The 11,472-nt window shown below is 39.6% G+C and overlaps 2 protein-coding genes and 1 pseudogene across 2 annotated transcripts; 1 reads left to right on the top strand and 2 right to left on the bottom strand.

Annotated features, from left to right (window-relative positions):
- Window positions 1-206: 206 nt before the first annotated feature.
- On the bottom strand, window positions 207-2,242 carry LOC102616728 (uncharacterized). The gene is made up of 4 exons (XM_006488607.4): window positions 2,000-2,242; window positions 1,660-1,902; window positions 706-1,476; window positions 207-578 (listed from the first exon to the last, which is right to left on the bottom strand). Exons 1-4 carry the CDS (start codon window positions 2,106-2,108, stop codon window positions 535-537), a joined length of 1,167 nt encoding a protein of 388 aa, XP_006488670.2. The 5' UTR covers window positions 2,109-2,242; the 3' UTR covers window positions 207-534.
- Window positions 2,243-2,591: 349 nt separating this feature from the next.
- LOC102616432 (pentatricopeptide repeat-containing protein At1g11290, chloroplastic-like) lies at window positions 2,592-5,536 on the bottom strand (annotated as a pseudogene).
- Window positions 5,537-6,836: 1,300 nt separating this feature from the next.
- Window positions 6,837-11,229, top strand: LOC102631411 (protein TOC75-3, chloroplastic). Its single transcript, XM_006488313.3, has 7 exons — window positions 6,837-8,100; window positions 8,611-8,832; window positions 8,949-9,056; window positions 9,152-9,343; window positions 9,449-9,697; window positions 10,240-10,494; window positions 10,674-11,229. Exons 1-7 carry the CDS (start codon window positions 6,922-6,924, stop codon window positions 10,911-10,913), a joined length of 2,445 nt encoding a protein of 814 aa, XP_006488376.1. The 5' UTR covers window positions 6,837-6,921; the 3' UTR covers window positions 10,914-11,229.
- Window positions 11,230-11,472: the final 243 nt, after the last annotated feature.

Below are 11,472 nucleotides of genomic sequence, written 5' to 3'. Positions count from 1 at the left end.
CCAAAATAGATAAATAGAATCAAAAGTAGTCCATTTTCCCCAAATTTCACTTTAAAAAAATTTAAAAACTTGCACTTTACAAAAACATTGGGAAAAAAACCACACCATCGACATTGCTTTTCTACTTTTCTTTAACTAAAAATGTCTATTTTGAAATTTTGCTTTAGACATGATTGGCATTTTTCATTTTACCAACAAAATGACTTGACATCCAAAAGTATTATCCGCAAATGAAGTATCATCATAAATTCATAATGTTAAAGTTTAATGTCAAGAGAATGACTTTATACATGTAAATTCAGATTAGATATAAGGCAGACGTCTAATTAATTTGCAAAAAACTGAAACTCAAAAGAGCTGCAGAAGCAGATTATTGATAACTTGGTGCGACAAACAAAGCACTGTAGCCAAACATGACCTTCCTTTCCTCTTCCCTTTCCAGTAAACTTGTATTTGTGTGTGTGTGTGTGTAACTTGTACAATTAGCACTAGAAAAAGAAACTTATTTCATAGTCAGCTATCTGAATTCATCTTTCAATTTGTTTGGAGTACTCTTCCCTCATTTGCTTCTTCAAAAACTACGACAACAAAAGATCCCAGAACAGGTTAATGGATCCAGCATAAGCATTAAGAAGAAAATTCAGTTGTATCTTGAATAAAAAATGGCGTGAGGAGGGGGGGGGGGGGGGGGGAGGAGAAGCTTACCTTCATGATCATTGGTAGAGACAGGAATGCTTGTCGATGCATTTGTAGGTGCATTAGTAGGTAACTGTGTCACTAAAGACTGGGGAGACTCCTCTTGCCAAAGGAAAGAAGTCACAGCCTCTTTCATCTTCCCTACAACCCCCACTTCGCGAGGACTTCTCTTTGGGCTCATTACATCGGTTATCACTTTAGATAGTGCTCTCTCTTCTTCCCCTGGCTCAAACTTGTGCTTTATATACTCCTTTACCGAAACACCTTTATCCCATTTTTGTCCAGTTGGACTTCCCTGCTTTTCAGTTTCGGGATTAGTTTTTTTGTCAGTTTCTGAAGTAGCTTGTTTGAGAGTTGCTAGATTATCTTGCTCGTTACTCTCTGAAGCTGTGGGGGTTGATACTGTAAGGCCTTGAATCTTTGAAGCTATTGCATGGGTTGCATCAGATAAAGTGGCATATGCTGGAGCCAGCTTCTCAGTCACCGTTTCCGTTAGTGTCTTGTTTGGAGAATTAGGCTTCTCAGTTACTGTTTCTGTTATCGCCTTGCTCCGAGTGGGAGGATTAGGAGGTCTCTCATTTTCTTGTACAGTTACCGTCTTATTTGAAGGCGAAGGATTCTCATTTTGGTGTCCATTTACTGTCTTGTTTGGAGAAGGAGGCTTCTCATTTTCTTTGATGCTGCTTGACAGAACATGCTTCTCAGATATAACAGGGATTAATCTTGGATGCAGCCTTGCCTTTTCCTTGTAGCCCTCGGGTGCAAGCTCTGATTCATACACTGAAAACAGAATTAGCTTTGATTAAAAGGCAGAACTTTATGAAAAGCACGGGCGCGAGCACTTCTAATTGCCTTGCTCCACAAGGAAAAGAAAAAGAGAATCACAAGTGATCTTTTGAATAGCAAAATGAAATCATTTCCCTGTTACGAATTAAATGTTGCAAGGCTCTAGGTGGGTATTACTTGGGGCTCCTAGATACTCAGCATCTTCCTCTTCATCTTCTTCGTCTTCCATTGTAACACCAAACGAGGGCGTCATGTTTTCTTCCTCAGGATGCTTCTTCTTGCCACTTAGACTGTGCCTCAATTTCCTCGCCTTCTCCTTCACTTTGGAGAGAACTGATTTCCTGTGGGGGGTGTGATCTTCTTCTGGTTCATGGCCTCTCCGAGATGTTGGTGAGTTGTGAGGTGACCACTTTGAAGCCTCTAGAGTCACATTAAGCTTGTTAGAGTAAAAGCCACAGGAGATGCAAAAGGACATTTCTATAATATGATTGGATACTTATGTATCTGAGATTGTTACCTCCCACAAGGTGTTCCGCAGTTGTTGGGCTTCTAGGATGGTCGCCATGTTTCTGCAGGATGTCATGTTGAGCCACGATTCCAAATCTTGAATATTGAGGGGATTTCATTGCAGCTGCTTGGGATCTCTCTCCCAACCTATCTCTCTATTGGTGTTCAATTAGCAAAGAAAGGGAAATTTAAGAGAAATGAACAATTAACATGCATCACTAGTTTCCGGGGTTCTCTCACAGTCAGTAACAATTGCTGCGTGGCATTCTACACAATTGCTTGGATGACAGCTTGTGGGCTTAAGTTAGACACTTGGCAATAGAATTTGGGTAATCTAATTTGCTTGGCATTTGCGAGTCATTAATTTTTATTTTCCCTAAAATAACAAACTTGGACTAGGCTCGTATCATCGATCCATTTGGCTATTCTTTTACCTCTTCCAGACTTGGGAAAGAAATTTCCTCTGATCTTGACCCTTGAGATAATAGTCTGTTTGACTAAAACTATTTTCTTTTCCAATTTTTCAGTCTCAAACAAAATTAAAACAAAAAACACTCGCCCGCCAAGCGGACAAACAAAAATCAATTGCGATTTATTTAAAAGAATAGGAGCTGATCACAATGTACAGAGGTCGCAACTCTTTAAATTACCATCATAAAGTATTTGATGAAATCAAATATGGGCAAAGAAAAAATTCCGCCCAAAAGATGAGAAGTTCTTTAACGTTATCAGAAAAGGAAATAAAAGTTGGATAAACCGGCTTGATGATGATTGCGACAGTACATTCAATTTGACATTATAGAAACCAAAATTCAGCTCTAATGCCATTAAGAGTGGACATTTATAGGCACTCGAGCTTTCAAAATTCTAACGGCATTCAAATGAAAAATATAAAAGAACGTTATGTTTGTTGTAGTTCATCCAGAGCGAAAGCAAAATTTAAGGGCAACACCTGAGGGAATTACAAGCTGTATCAAGTGACTTACAGACCCGAGTGCGCGTGACAGCCACATGTTACCCGGTCATCGTCTGTGCACCTATCATTCTTACCATGACTTAATCCATTTGACATTAACACAGCCGAGGATCAAAACTAACTACTAGCCTCAGAACCAGCCATCTACTTCAGAAAATAAATACCAAATTGCCAGAAATCCCAGATTCCTCTCAAAAAAAAAAAAAAAAAAAAAAACAGAACGGTCAGTTGTACGAGCAAATTTTGAGTAAGTAATGCATCCATTAGACCATGAAAAAGTAACCGGAGGATAATCTAAGATTTTTACAGACTTTGACAAATTTGTAATTTCAAGCTGATGAGGATATGGCGTTACCTGATCTTAAATGTTTTCTACCACCCGAGCTAAGCAGCCCAGCACAGAGTAAGATGAATTTTTCAGTTTCTAAAATCTTCTCTGCTATCCCAGGATTTTGGGACAGAGAGCCGTATGAAGCCACAAACTCGAAGATTTTAGGTCAGATGCTTCTATATTGCAGGAAAAAAAGCAAATCATTTGCTCAGTGTTAATTCAAACCCAACTATAACCAGGCTTCTTCCTAATTCCTCTATTATACATCAGTGTGCGCATGTCTCCGGCATCATCCCAACAACGTGCTGTTTTTGACACATTTGAGAGCAGCACATAAATAGCAGGGTCATTAGGCCACAGATCCAAAACCCTTTTTGCAGAACGTACATCAATTCTCTATTTCCATGAAGTTGACAAGCACTAAGTAGAGCTATATAGACTGATGGTCCTGGATCTGTGGACATACTATTGATAAAGGACTCTGCTTCATTTAGAAAGCCGGCTCTACCTAAAAGACCTACAATGGCAGCGTAATGCTCTGCTCTAGGGGATTCGAGTGAAGCATCATTTCTCATCAAATAAAAATATTGAAGACCTTTATCAATAAATACAGCATGACAACAAGCTGATAACACAACAAGAAATGTGGTCCCATCTGGTGTAATCTCAGTTTTTTGCATTTGTTCAAACAACTGAACAGCCTCCCTGCCATACCCATGATGCGCACACCCCGATAATAGTGAATTCCATGAGACCAAATCACGCTCGTCCATTGACGAGAACGCCTTCTTAGCATCACTGATAGCACCACATATTGCATACATAAAAACAAGCCTGTTTTGAACAAAGACATTTGAATCGTACCCTATTTTGAAAATGAGAGCATGCATTTGCTTCCCCTCTTTGAAGCCTGAAATTCACTCCTATTGCTCCTACTATGCTTGTGACTGTACAATAGTCTATATCAATTCCTGCCTGTCTCATTTCACAGAAGCATTTTAGGGCTTGTTCACCAGATCCTAAATTACAAAAACCAGCAATGATTGCATTCCATGAGATTTGGTTCCGTGTTCTAACACTTGAATGCACGTTCTGAAAATCCAAACTAGAATCACATTTCGAATAAACAGTAGCAAGTGTGACCACTATATACACATTATCCAGAAGGCCTTCATGAACTGCCCGACAATGAACTTGCTTGCAACAACCCAAATATTCCAAACTAGAAAATGAACTCAGCAAACTGTTATAAGCTACATAATTGGGTCTCAGGCCGAAACTTAGCATTTCTTTAAATAAAATCATCGCATCGTCAGGCTGTTCATTTTGTGCATATGCAGTAACCATGGAAGTCCAAGTAATAACATTCTTTTCTTTCATTTGATCAAAGACCCGTTTGGAGTCCTCAACATTGCAACATTTTGAGTACGTATCAATCAATCCCGTCTCAACAACGACATTATAACAAAGTCCCTGTTTCAGAATCAGACAATGAACCTGAGCCCCAATCCCTTCATCATCCAATTGGGAGCAAGCCACCAAAAGTGCTGAAACACTAAAGGCTGTAGGCACTATTCCCTCTTTCAACATTTTTATAAACAGTGAAACCGCAATTTCGGGGAGCCTGACATGTAAATAACCAGAAATCAACGAATTCCATGCAACTACATTTCTATGAGGTAATTCATGAAACAATTTCTGAGAACTAAAATTTCGCTGCATTTACCATACATATGAACAAGAGCAGTGCATATATAAGGATTTGAAGTGAAACCCGCTTTGACAATGAACGAATGAACTTGAATTCCCACATCCTACAAAGCCGATTTTGCACAAAAAGAAATGATTTTGTTGAGAAAGTAAAGACTTTGTAGGGACCCATTTTGTTGATGCAACTGAGCGACGAGGTTTATACTATCTTCATTCGACGCGTTAGCATTAGAACTGAAGCAGACAAAATCGTCTGCTGGGTCACTGTCGACATGGCGGCAAATGGTCGTTAGAGCGCAAGAAAACGGGTGATAGGCACACGGCAAGCGAGAAATGGGGCTCATTGTACCACCATTTTCTTATGAAGGTTTCTACTTTGTAGCGCCACGAAGGCATGCAAACGCAGAAGGCATTCGCAGCAAAACAAACATGAACGAACAAGATGGTACGCACAGTACTTGTAGACGTAAACGTTTAGTCATTTAGGGTAGGAAAACGTGAACGACAACTGGTACCACATTGAGAGCGAAGTCCTGGAAATGATACTGTAAATGATGTAAATTGTAAAAGCCAGAACATACTTCCAACTATAAGACAGATGTTAGAAGATTAAGCAGCCATCTTTGTGAAAACCGCTTCACCAAGCGGTGCACTTTCATTATAAATATTAAATAGGCTAGCAAATAGCATCCATCATTTGTATTTTGTAATCATCCAGTTGAAAAAAGAGAAAGAAGTAAAGAAAGCTTTCACGACTCCTATCAAAGAAGAAAATTGACAATCTATAATGTCTAGCATTTTAAACAGAATAGGAACCAACACAAACACTTGTTTTCTTCGTGTTTTGCGAAGAGCATGAAACGTACAAGGAATGCCGTTCATTCATGTAAAGAGCCAAGACGGATTACAGAGATGGGAGTGGGATATGATTTCTGCATTGTTTAAAGGAATGTTTATGAAGTAGCTGCTTCCTTGGCGCAAGTACTGTTGTTATAATGTAAATCTCAAATGGATTTACGTACTGTTGTTATGAAATTTGTAGGGAACACATCTGTTAGACATTTGAGTCTTTTACTCTCCCACGTGAGGGTGAACCTAAAATAGGTATGCACGCTTGCCTACAAATATTTGAGCCAATCGCGCATATGATTTACGTAATTGACCGATCTGCCCCCTTAAACAAATTATGATTATTCTTTTTCTGGGTGTGATTTGTTTTTATACATTTCAATTATGATGTAAGATACAATAAGCGAGCATCTCCAAAAGGCTTTATAAATTTTAAGTTTTAAATATTCATTTACTTACTTATGTGGTAAATAGATAAGTGAAAAAAGATATTATTCTTCAAAAGATTTTTTAAATAGAAATGAGTTAATATTATTTTAATTAAATAACTATTTTTTTAAAAGAAAAGTCAATAGTAATTAAAGTATATTTCTCTTTTTTTTCAACAAAAAGTAATAAAATATAAATTGAAGAGAAAAAAAATAATTTTTCAAATTTAAAGAGAGAATATCATTTCTTATTTGAAGAATCTTAATTGGAATGTCTTTTGAAACCTTAAATGTTGATGTAACTCTTCAAATAAGTAATAAAATTTTATTTAAAGAGTTTTTTTTGTGATGCTCTAAAAAACCCAAAAAAAACTGTTAATTAGTAGCAAATTAAAAAAAAAAATCATAATCCATCACACATTGTAAGTTGTAACTCTCGCCGAAACCAATCACCTGGCAAATAATTCCCCAAAGCTGTGGTTGCACCCGTGGCTCCACCTCGGGCTCGCACCATCTCTTAAACCTCACAGAAGCCCAAACTGAAACGTGAAAACCCCCGGCCCGTATAAAAATATTTCATCTTCTTCAACAGCGTTTTTCTTAGTCCTTTGTGCTGCTGCTGCTGCTTCTATCTCACCATGCCCTCTTTCGCCGCTCCCACCAATCTCCTCCCTTCCACTACCACTCCTTCCACATTCTCCCGTCGCAAATTCTCATCCACGCCTTCTCCCTCTTCCGTTAACCCGCGCGCTAGCTCCACCTCTATACAATGCAACAGCAGCAATCCCCTAAACCCTTCTCGCCCATCCTCCCTTCAAAACCCTAACAGCAAGCGCAATAAACAACACATCCTCAAATCCCTTACCAAGCCCCTCGCCGTCGCTTCCTTCGCCAGCGCCACTATCTTCATCCGCCTCACTCCCGTTCTCGGCGGCGGCAGCGGTGGTGATGGTTTTGGAGGCGGCGGCGGAGGCGGTGGTGGTGATGGGTTCGGCGGTGGCGGGTTCTGGAGGAAGGTCTTTGGTACGGAGTTGGCGATTGCGGATGAAGATAATGAATCCCAGGACTGGGATGCTCATGGCCTGCCGGCGAATATTGCGGTGCAGCTGAGCAAATTGAGTGGGTTTAGAAAGTATAAGCTCTCCGAGATTCTGTTCTTTGATCGGCAACGTGGGGCTACTGTGGGCACTGAAGACTCGTTTTTTGAAATGGTTTCTTTGCGTCCTGGTGGGGTTTACACGAGGACCCAGCTTTTGAAGGAGCTTGAAACTTTGGCCACTTGTGGGATGTTTGAGAAAGTTGATATGGAGGCCAAAACGAAGCCTGATGGGACTTTGGGTTTGACAATTTCGTTTCTTGAGAGCACGTGGCAGTCTGCTGAGAGGATCCGGTGCATCAATGTGGGATTGATGCAGCAGTCAAAACCCATTGAGATGGACGCCGATATGACGGAGAAGGAGAAATTGGAGTATTATCATAGCCAAGAGAAGGATTATAAGAGGAGAATAGACAAGGCTAGGCCTTGTTTGTTGCCACAGTCCGTTCACAACGAAATTTTACAGATGTTGAAGGACCACGGGAAGGTGAGTGCGAGGTTGTTGCAGAGGATAAGGGATAGAGTGCAGAAGTGGTACCATGATGAAGGGTATGCATGCGCACAAGTTGTGAATTTTGGGAATTTGAATACAAGAGAGGTGGTTTGTGAGGTTGTGGAAGGGGATATTACGCAGCTGGTGGTGCAGTTTCAGGATAAGCTTGGCAATGTTGTTGAAGGGAACACACAACTGGCTGTTGTCAAGAGGGAGTTGCCTAAACAGGTGAAGTTTAAATGGATTTTTGCTCAGTTTTGTATTCTCTAAATTTGTTTGGTTTCATCACATTTACTGGTTGATGTTTTGGTTGCATCATTGGATGATTGAAAGTGGGGGAAATGTTACTTGACTTGAATGATATAGTTTTAGTCACCTAGACAGCATGGCAGAGAATGAAGTACACTTGTAGACTCTGAAATGGCAGAGTGGGTTTACATTAGATTATGACTGACTGATGGGTGACCGTTGCTTAATATAATTTTTAATTTCATTCTTCTGTTAGAGCATTTATTATTAATGTGTATGTTTAGTTTTAGACTTGCATTGCTAAATGATGCATTATCTGTCCCTTATTTTGAAATTATTGGATTATTGGTTTTATTATATATGCATGCTTCCAGCATTTGAATTGGGTTTTTTTGTGAATTTATATCTTTTAGACTATAGTTACTAAAGTGTAATGGGTGATTGATTGGTTTTATGTCTGTTCATCTAATGGTTAATTTGTGCTTACAGCTTCGACAAGGCAATGTGTTTAACATAGAAGCTGGGAAACAAGCTTTGAGAAATATAAACTCGTTATCTTTATTCTCAAATATTGAGGTGAACCCACGCCCTGATGAGAAGAATGAGGGAGGAATCATTGTCGAGATCAAGCTTAAAGAGCTTGATCAAAAATCAGCTGAAGTCAGTGCCGAGTGGAGTCTTGTTCCTGGACGTGGTGGGCGGCCCACGTTTGTAAGTATATGAGACTATATTTCCAAACATTCTGTTCGAATTTTATATTAGAGAATCACATTGTCAGAGGCTATGATATGAGTCAAGTGTTGTTTTTATTCATGTTTTCTGCTCAGGCTTCACTTCAGCCTGGTGGAACTGTTTCTTTTGAACACCGGAATCTCCAAGGCTTGAATAGATCCATTCTCGGTTCAGTGACCACCAGCAACTTCTTAAATCCTCAGGTCACTTTCCCTATATATTCTTGTTGTTTTCCTTTAATTTGTTCTAGAAATATTCACTATCACAGCATAAATGACCCTGGAAATCTTGTCTTCAGGATGATCTGGCTTTTAAGCTGGAGTATGTGCATCCATACTTGGATGGTGTTTATAATCCCCGTAACCGGACTTTCCGTGCCAGCTGCTTCAACAGTCGGAAACTAAGTCCAGTCTTCACTGGTGGCCCAGGAGTGGATGAAGTCCCTGCTATCTGGGTTGATCGAGCTGGACTAAAGGCTAATATCACAGAGGTAATAGCCGGTTGTCCTGATTGGCCTGCATTCTCATTAAGTCCCTTTTCAGTTTGAAAATTAGAATGATTCCTCTTTCTACTCTGATCTATATATGCTGGGCAGAATTTCACCCGTCAAAGCAAATTCACATATGGTCTTGTTATGGAAGAGATAACGACACGTGATGAAAGCAGCCACATATCTCCACATGGTCAAAGAGTGTTGCCGAGTGGAGGAATTAGTGCAGATGGACCTCCAACCACCCTCAGTGGTACTGGAATTGACCGAATGGCATTTCTACAGGGAAACATCACCCGTGACAACACCAAGTTTGTTAATGGAGCTATAGTTGGTGAGAGGAATGTATTTCAGGTAGGTCCATGTTTGTCACAATCTGATCCTTATTATTGATTTTATAAATTTTAGTGCCCCATATGTGCTAACACTCTAGTCTGGGAAGGCTTTGAAATTTCCTTTGGAAGTATAAACATTTTTTTTTTTCGTTGTCACTCTCCAGGGTCCAAGTGGCCCTGAAAGCTTAGAATCTGGACTTGTATGTTGCTCTGTGATGGGTTTGATTTTTGATAGATCTAAGAACTCATGGCCATTCTTTATAAAGTTTAAAATGCTAAAGGTCAATTTTTTGGCTCTGTAGTTTAGCTACTTGATTTTTTTGATGGATGTTGTATACCCAAGCAAGTTTTTGGTGTTATGGGATAATTTATCCTCGGAAAAAGGAAATATTGAATGAATTGACAGGAAATTAAGTTTGCTTTTTTTGAGCTATTGGATTTGGATTGATAATTCAAAGTAGTATTTCTTCCCCCCACCCTACTGGAATACAGTGCAGTTATTGTTTTGTGTGATTTTCATGATTATTTGGAAGCGAGCATGATTATATATACCAACTGTAGGTGGACCAAGGCCTTGGTATTGGCAGCAAGTTTCCGTTCTTTAATCGCCATCAATTGACGTTGACGCGATTTTTCCAATTGAAGCAAGTTGAAGAAGGTGCTAATAAACCACCACCTCCTGTTCTAGTACTTCATGGCCACTATGGAGGTTGCGTTGGAGACCTACCAAGTTATGATGCATTTACACTTGGGGGTCCCTATTCAGTTAGGGGTTACAATATGGGTGAGTTAGGTGCTGCTAGAAACATTCTAGAGGTGAGAATTGCTGGTTACAATTATTGTATAAGGTTAAATATTTGTTTTTTTGTTTTTTTCTTTCAATTTTATGAGAGGAGATACCCTTAATGACACAAGTCGTTACTTGAAGCAACTGTTTGCAGATTGAATAGAAACTTTTTTATGTGGTTTACTTAATTCCTGCACGTAACCTGCAGCTAGGAGCTGAGATCCGGATTCCTGTGAAAAACACGCATGTGTATGCTTTTGTTGAGCATGGCAATGATCTAGGAAGTTCAAAGGATGTCAAGGGGAACCCGACAGAGGTCTACAGGCGAATGGGTCACGGTTCATCGTATGGTGTTGGTGCCAAGCTGGGGCTAGTTCGAGCTGAGTATGCTGTTGATCATAACACTGGAACTGGTGCCTTATTCTTCAGATTTGGAGAGAGATACTGAAGTGCAATTAGGCTTTACAGTTTTTCTTTTTACAGTCTGGCCAGCAGGTTTTCAAAGAATGTTAGCATGCTCGTCTGCGGAGATGCTTGGACCTGGTTACATGATTTAATTTGAGAGACTTTCTTGCTTTCAAATTTAATTTTTATTATTTTGTGCTTTATACATTATACACAAAGTTTACCTGAGGTCAGTGACAAGAATAAGCCTGATGCTGGGATGTTGCACTAGTGTATTTTTTTTTCACGCGTAATGGTTTCCTAATGGCATTTGCCTCTGCAAAACCCGTTAAATTTTTGGCATCGCATGAGTTTAGACATCTTCGGCTTCTTTTCTTGTTTGGATTTTGAATTTTCCCTCGTCCCATGTTTGATTTAATTGGCTATTGATTTGATTTGCACAATCTTAAGATGGCAACGTTAAAGCTCATAGAAACCGTTTAGACTTTAGAAGCTGCAAGTGTTGGAATGACTCGTCACGCAGAACCGATTGATCTTATTCATGCAAGAAAAAGCAGTTTCTGGTCAAATAGATTTAAAAGCAAAGACAGGAAAATACCCAA

Source organism: Citrus sinensis, chromosome 8 (genome assembly GCF_022201045.2).
Source record: "Citrus sinensis cultivar Valencia sweet orange chromosome 8, DVS_A1.0, whole genome shotgun sequence".
NCBI classification, from domain to species: Eukaryota; Viridiplantae; Streptophyta; class Magnoliopsida; order Sapindales; family Rutaceae; genus Citrus; species Citrus sinensis.
Note: the sequence above shows the minus strand (reverse complement) of the source record. Positions and strands in the feature narration are given on the sequence as shown.

What these genes read in the sequence shown, in the direction of transcription:
- LOC102616728 (XM_006488607.4), bottom strand. Translation starts at nt 2,108, where the DNA reads ATGAAATCCCCTCAATATTCAAGATTTGGAATCGTGGCTCAACATGAC. An exon ending in TGCGGAACACCTTGTGGGAG is followed by an intron (nt 1,903 to 1,999) that starts GTAACAATCTCA and finishes ATGTGACTCTAG; the next exon opens with AGGCTTCAAAGTGGTCACCT. An exon ending in CTCTACCAATGATCATGAAG is followed by an intron (nt 579 to 705) that starts GTAAGCTTCTCC and finishes TTGTTGTCGTAG; the next exon opens with TTTTTGAAGAAGCAAATGAG.
- LOC102631411 (XM_006488313.3), top strand. Translation starts at nt 6,922, where the DNA reads ATGCCCTCTTTCGCCGCTCCCACCAATCTCCTCCCTTCCACTACCACT. An exon ending in GTGGTGGGCGGCCCACGTTT is followed by an intron (nt 8,833 to 8,948) that starts GTAAGTATATGA and finishes TTTTCTGCTCAG; the next exon opens with GCTTCACTTCAGCCTGGTGG. An exon ending in TAAAGGCTAATATCACAGAG is followed by an intron (nt 9,344 to 9,448) that starts GTAATAGCCGGT and finishes TATGCTGGGCAG; the next exon opens with AATTTCACCCGTCAAAGCAA.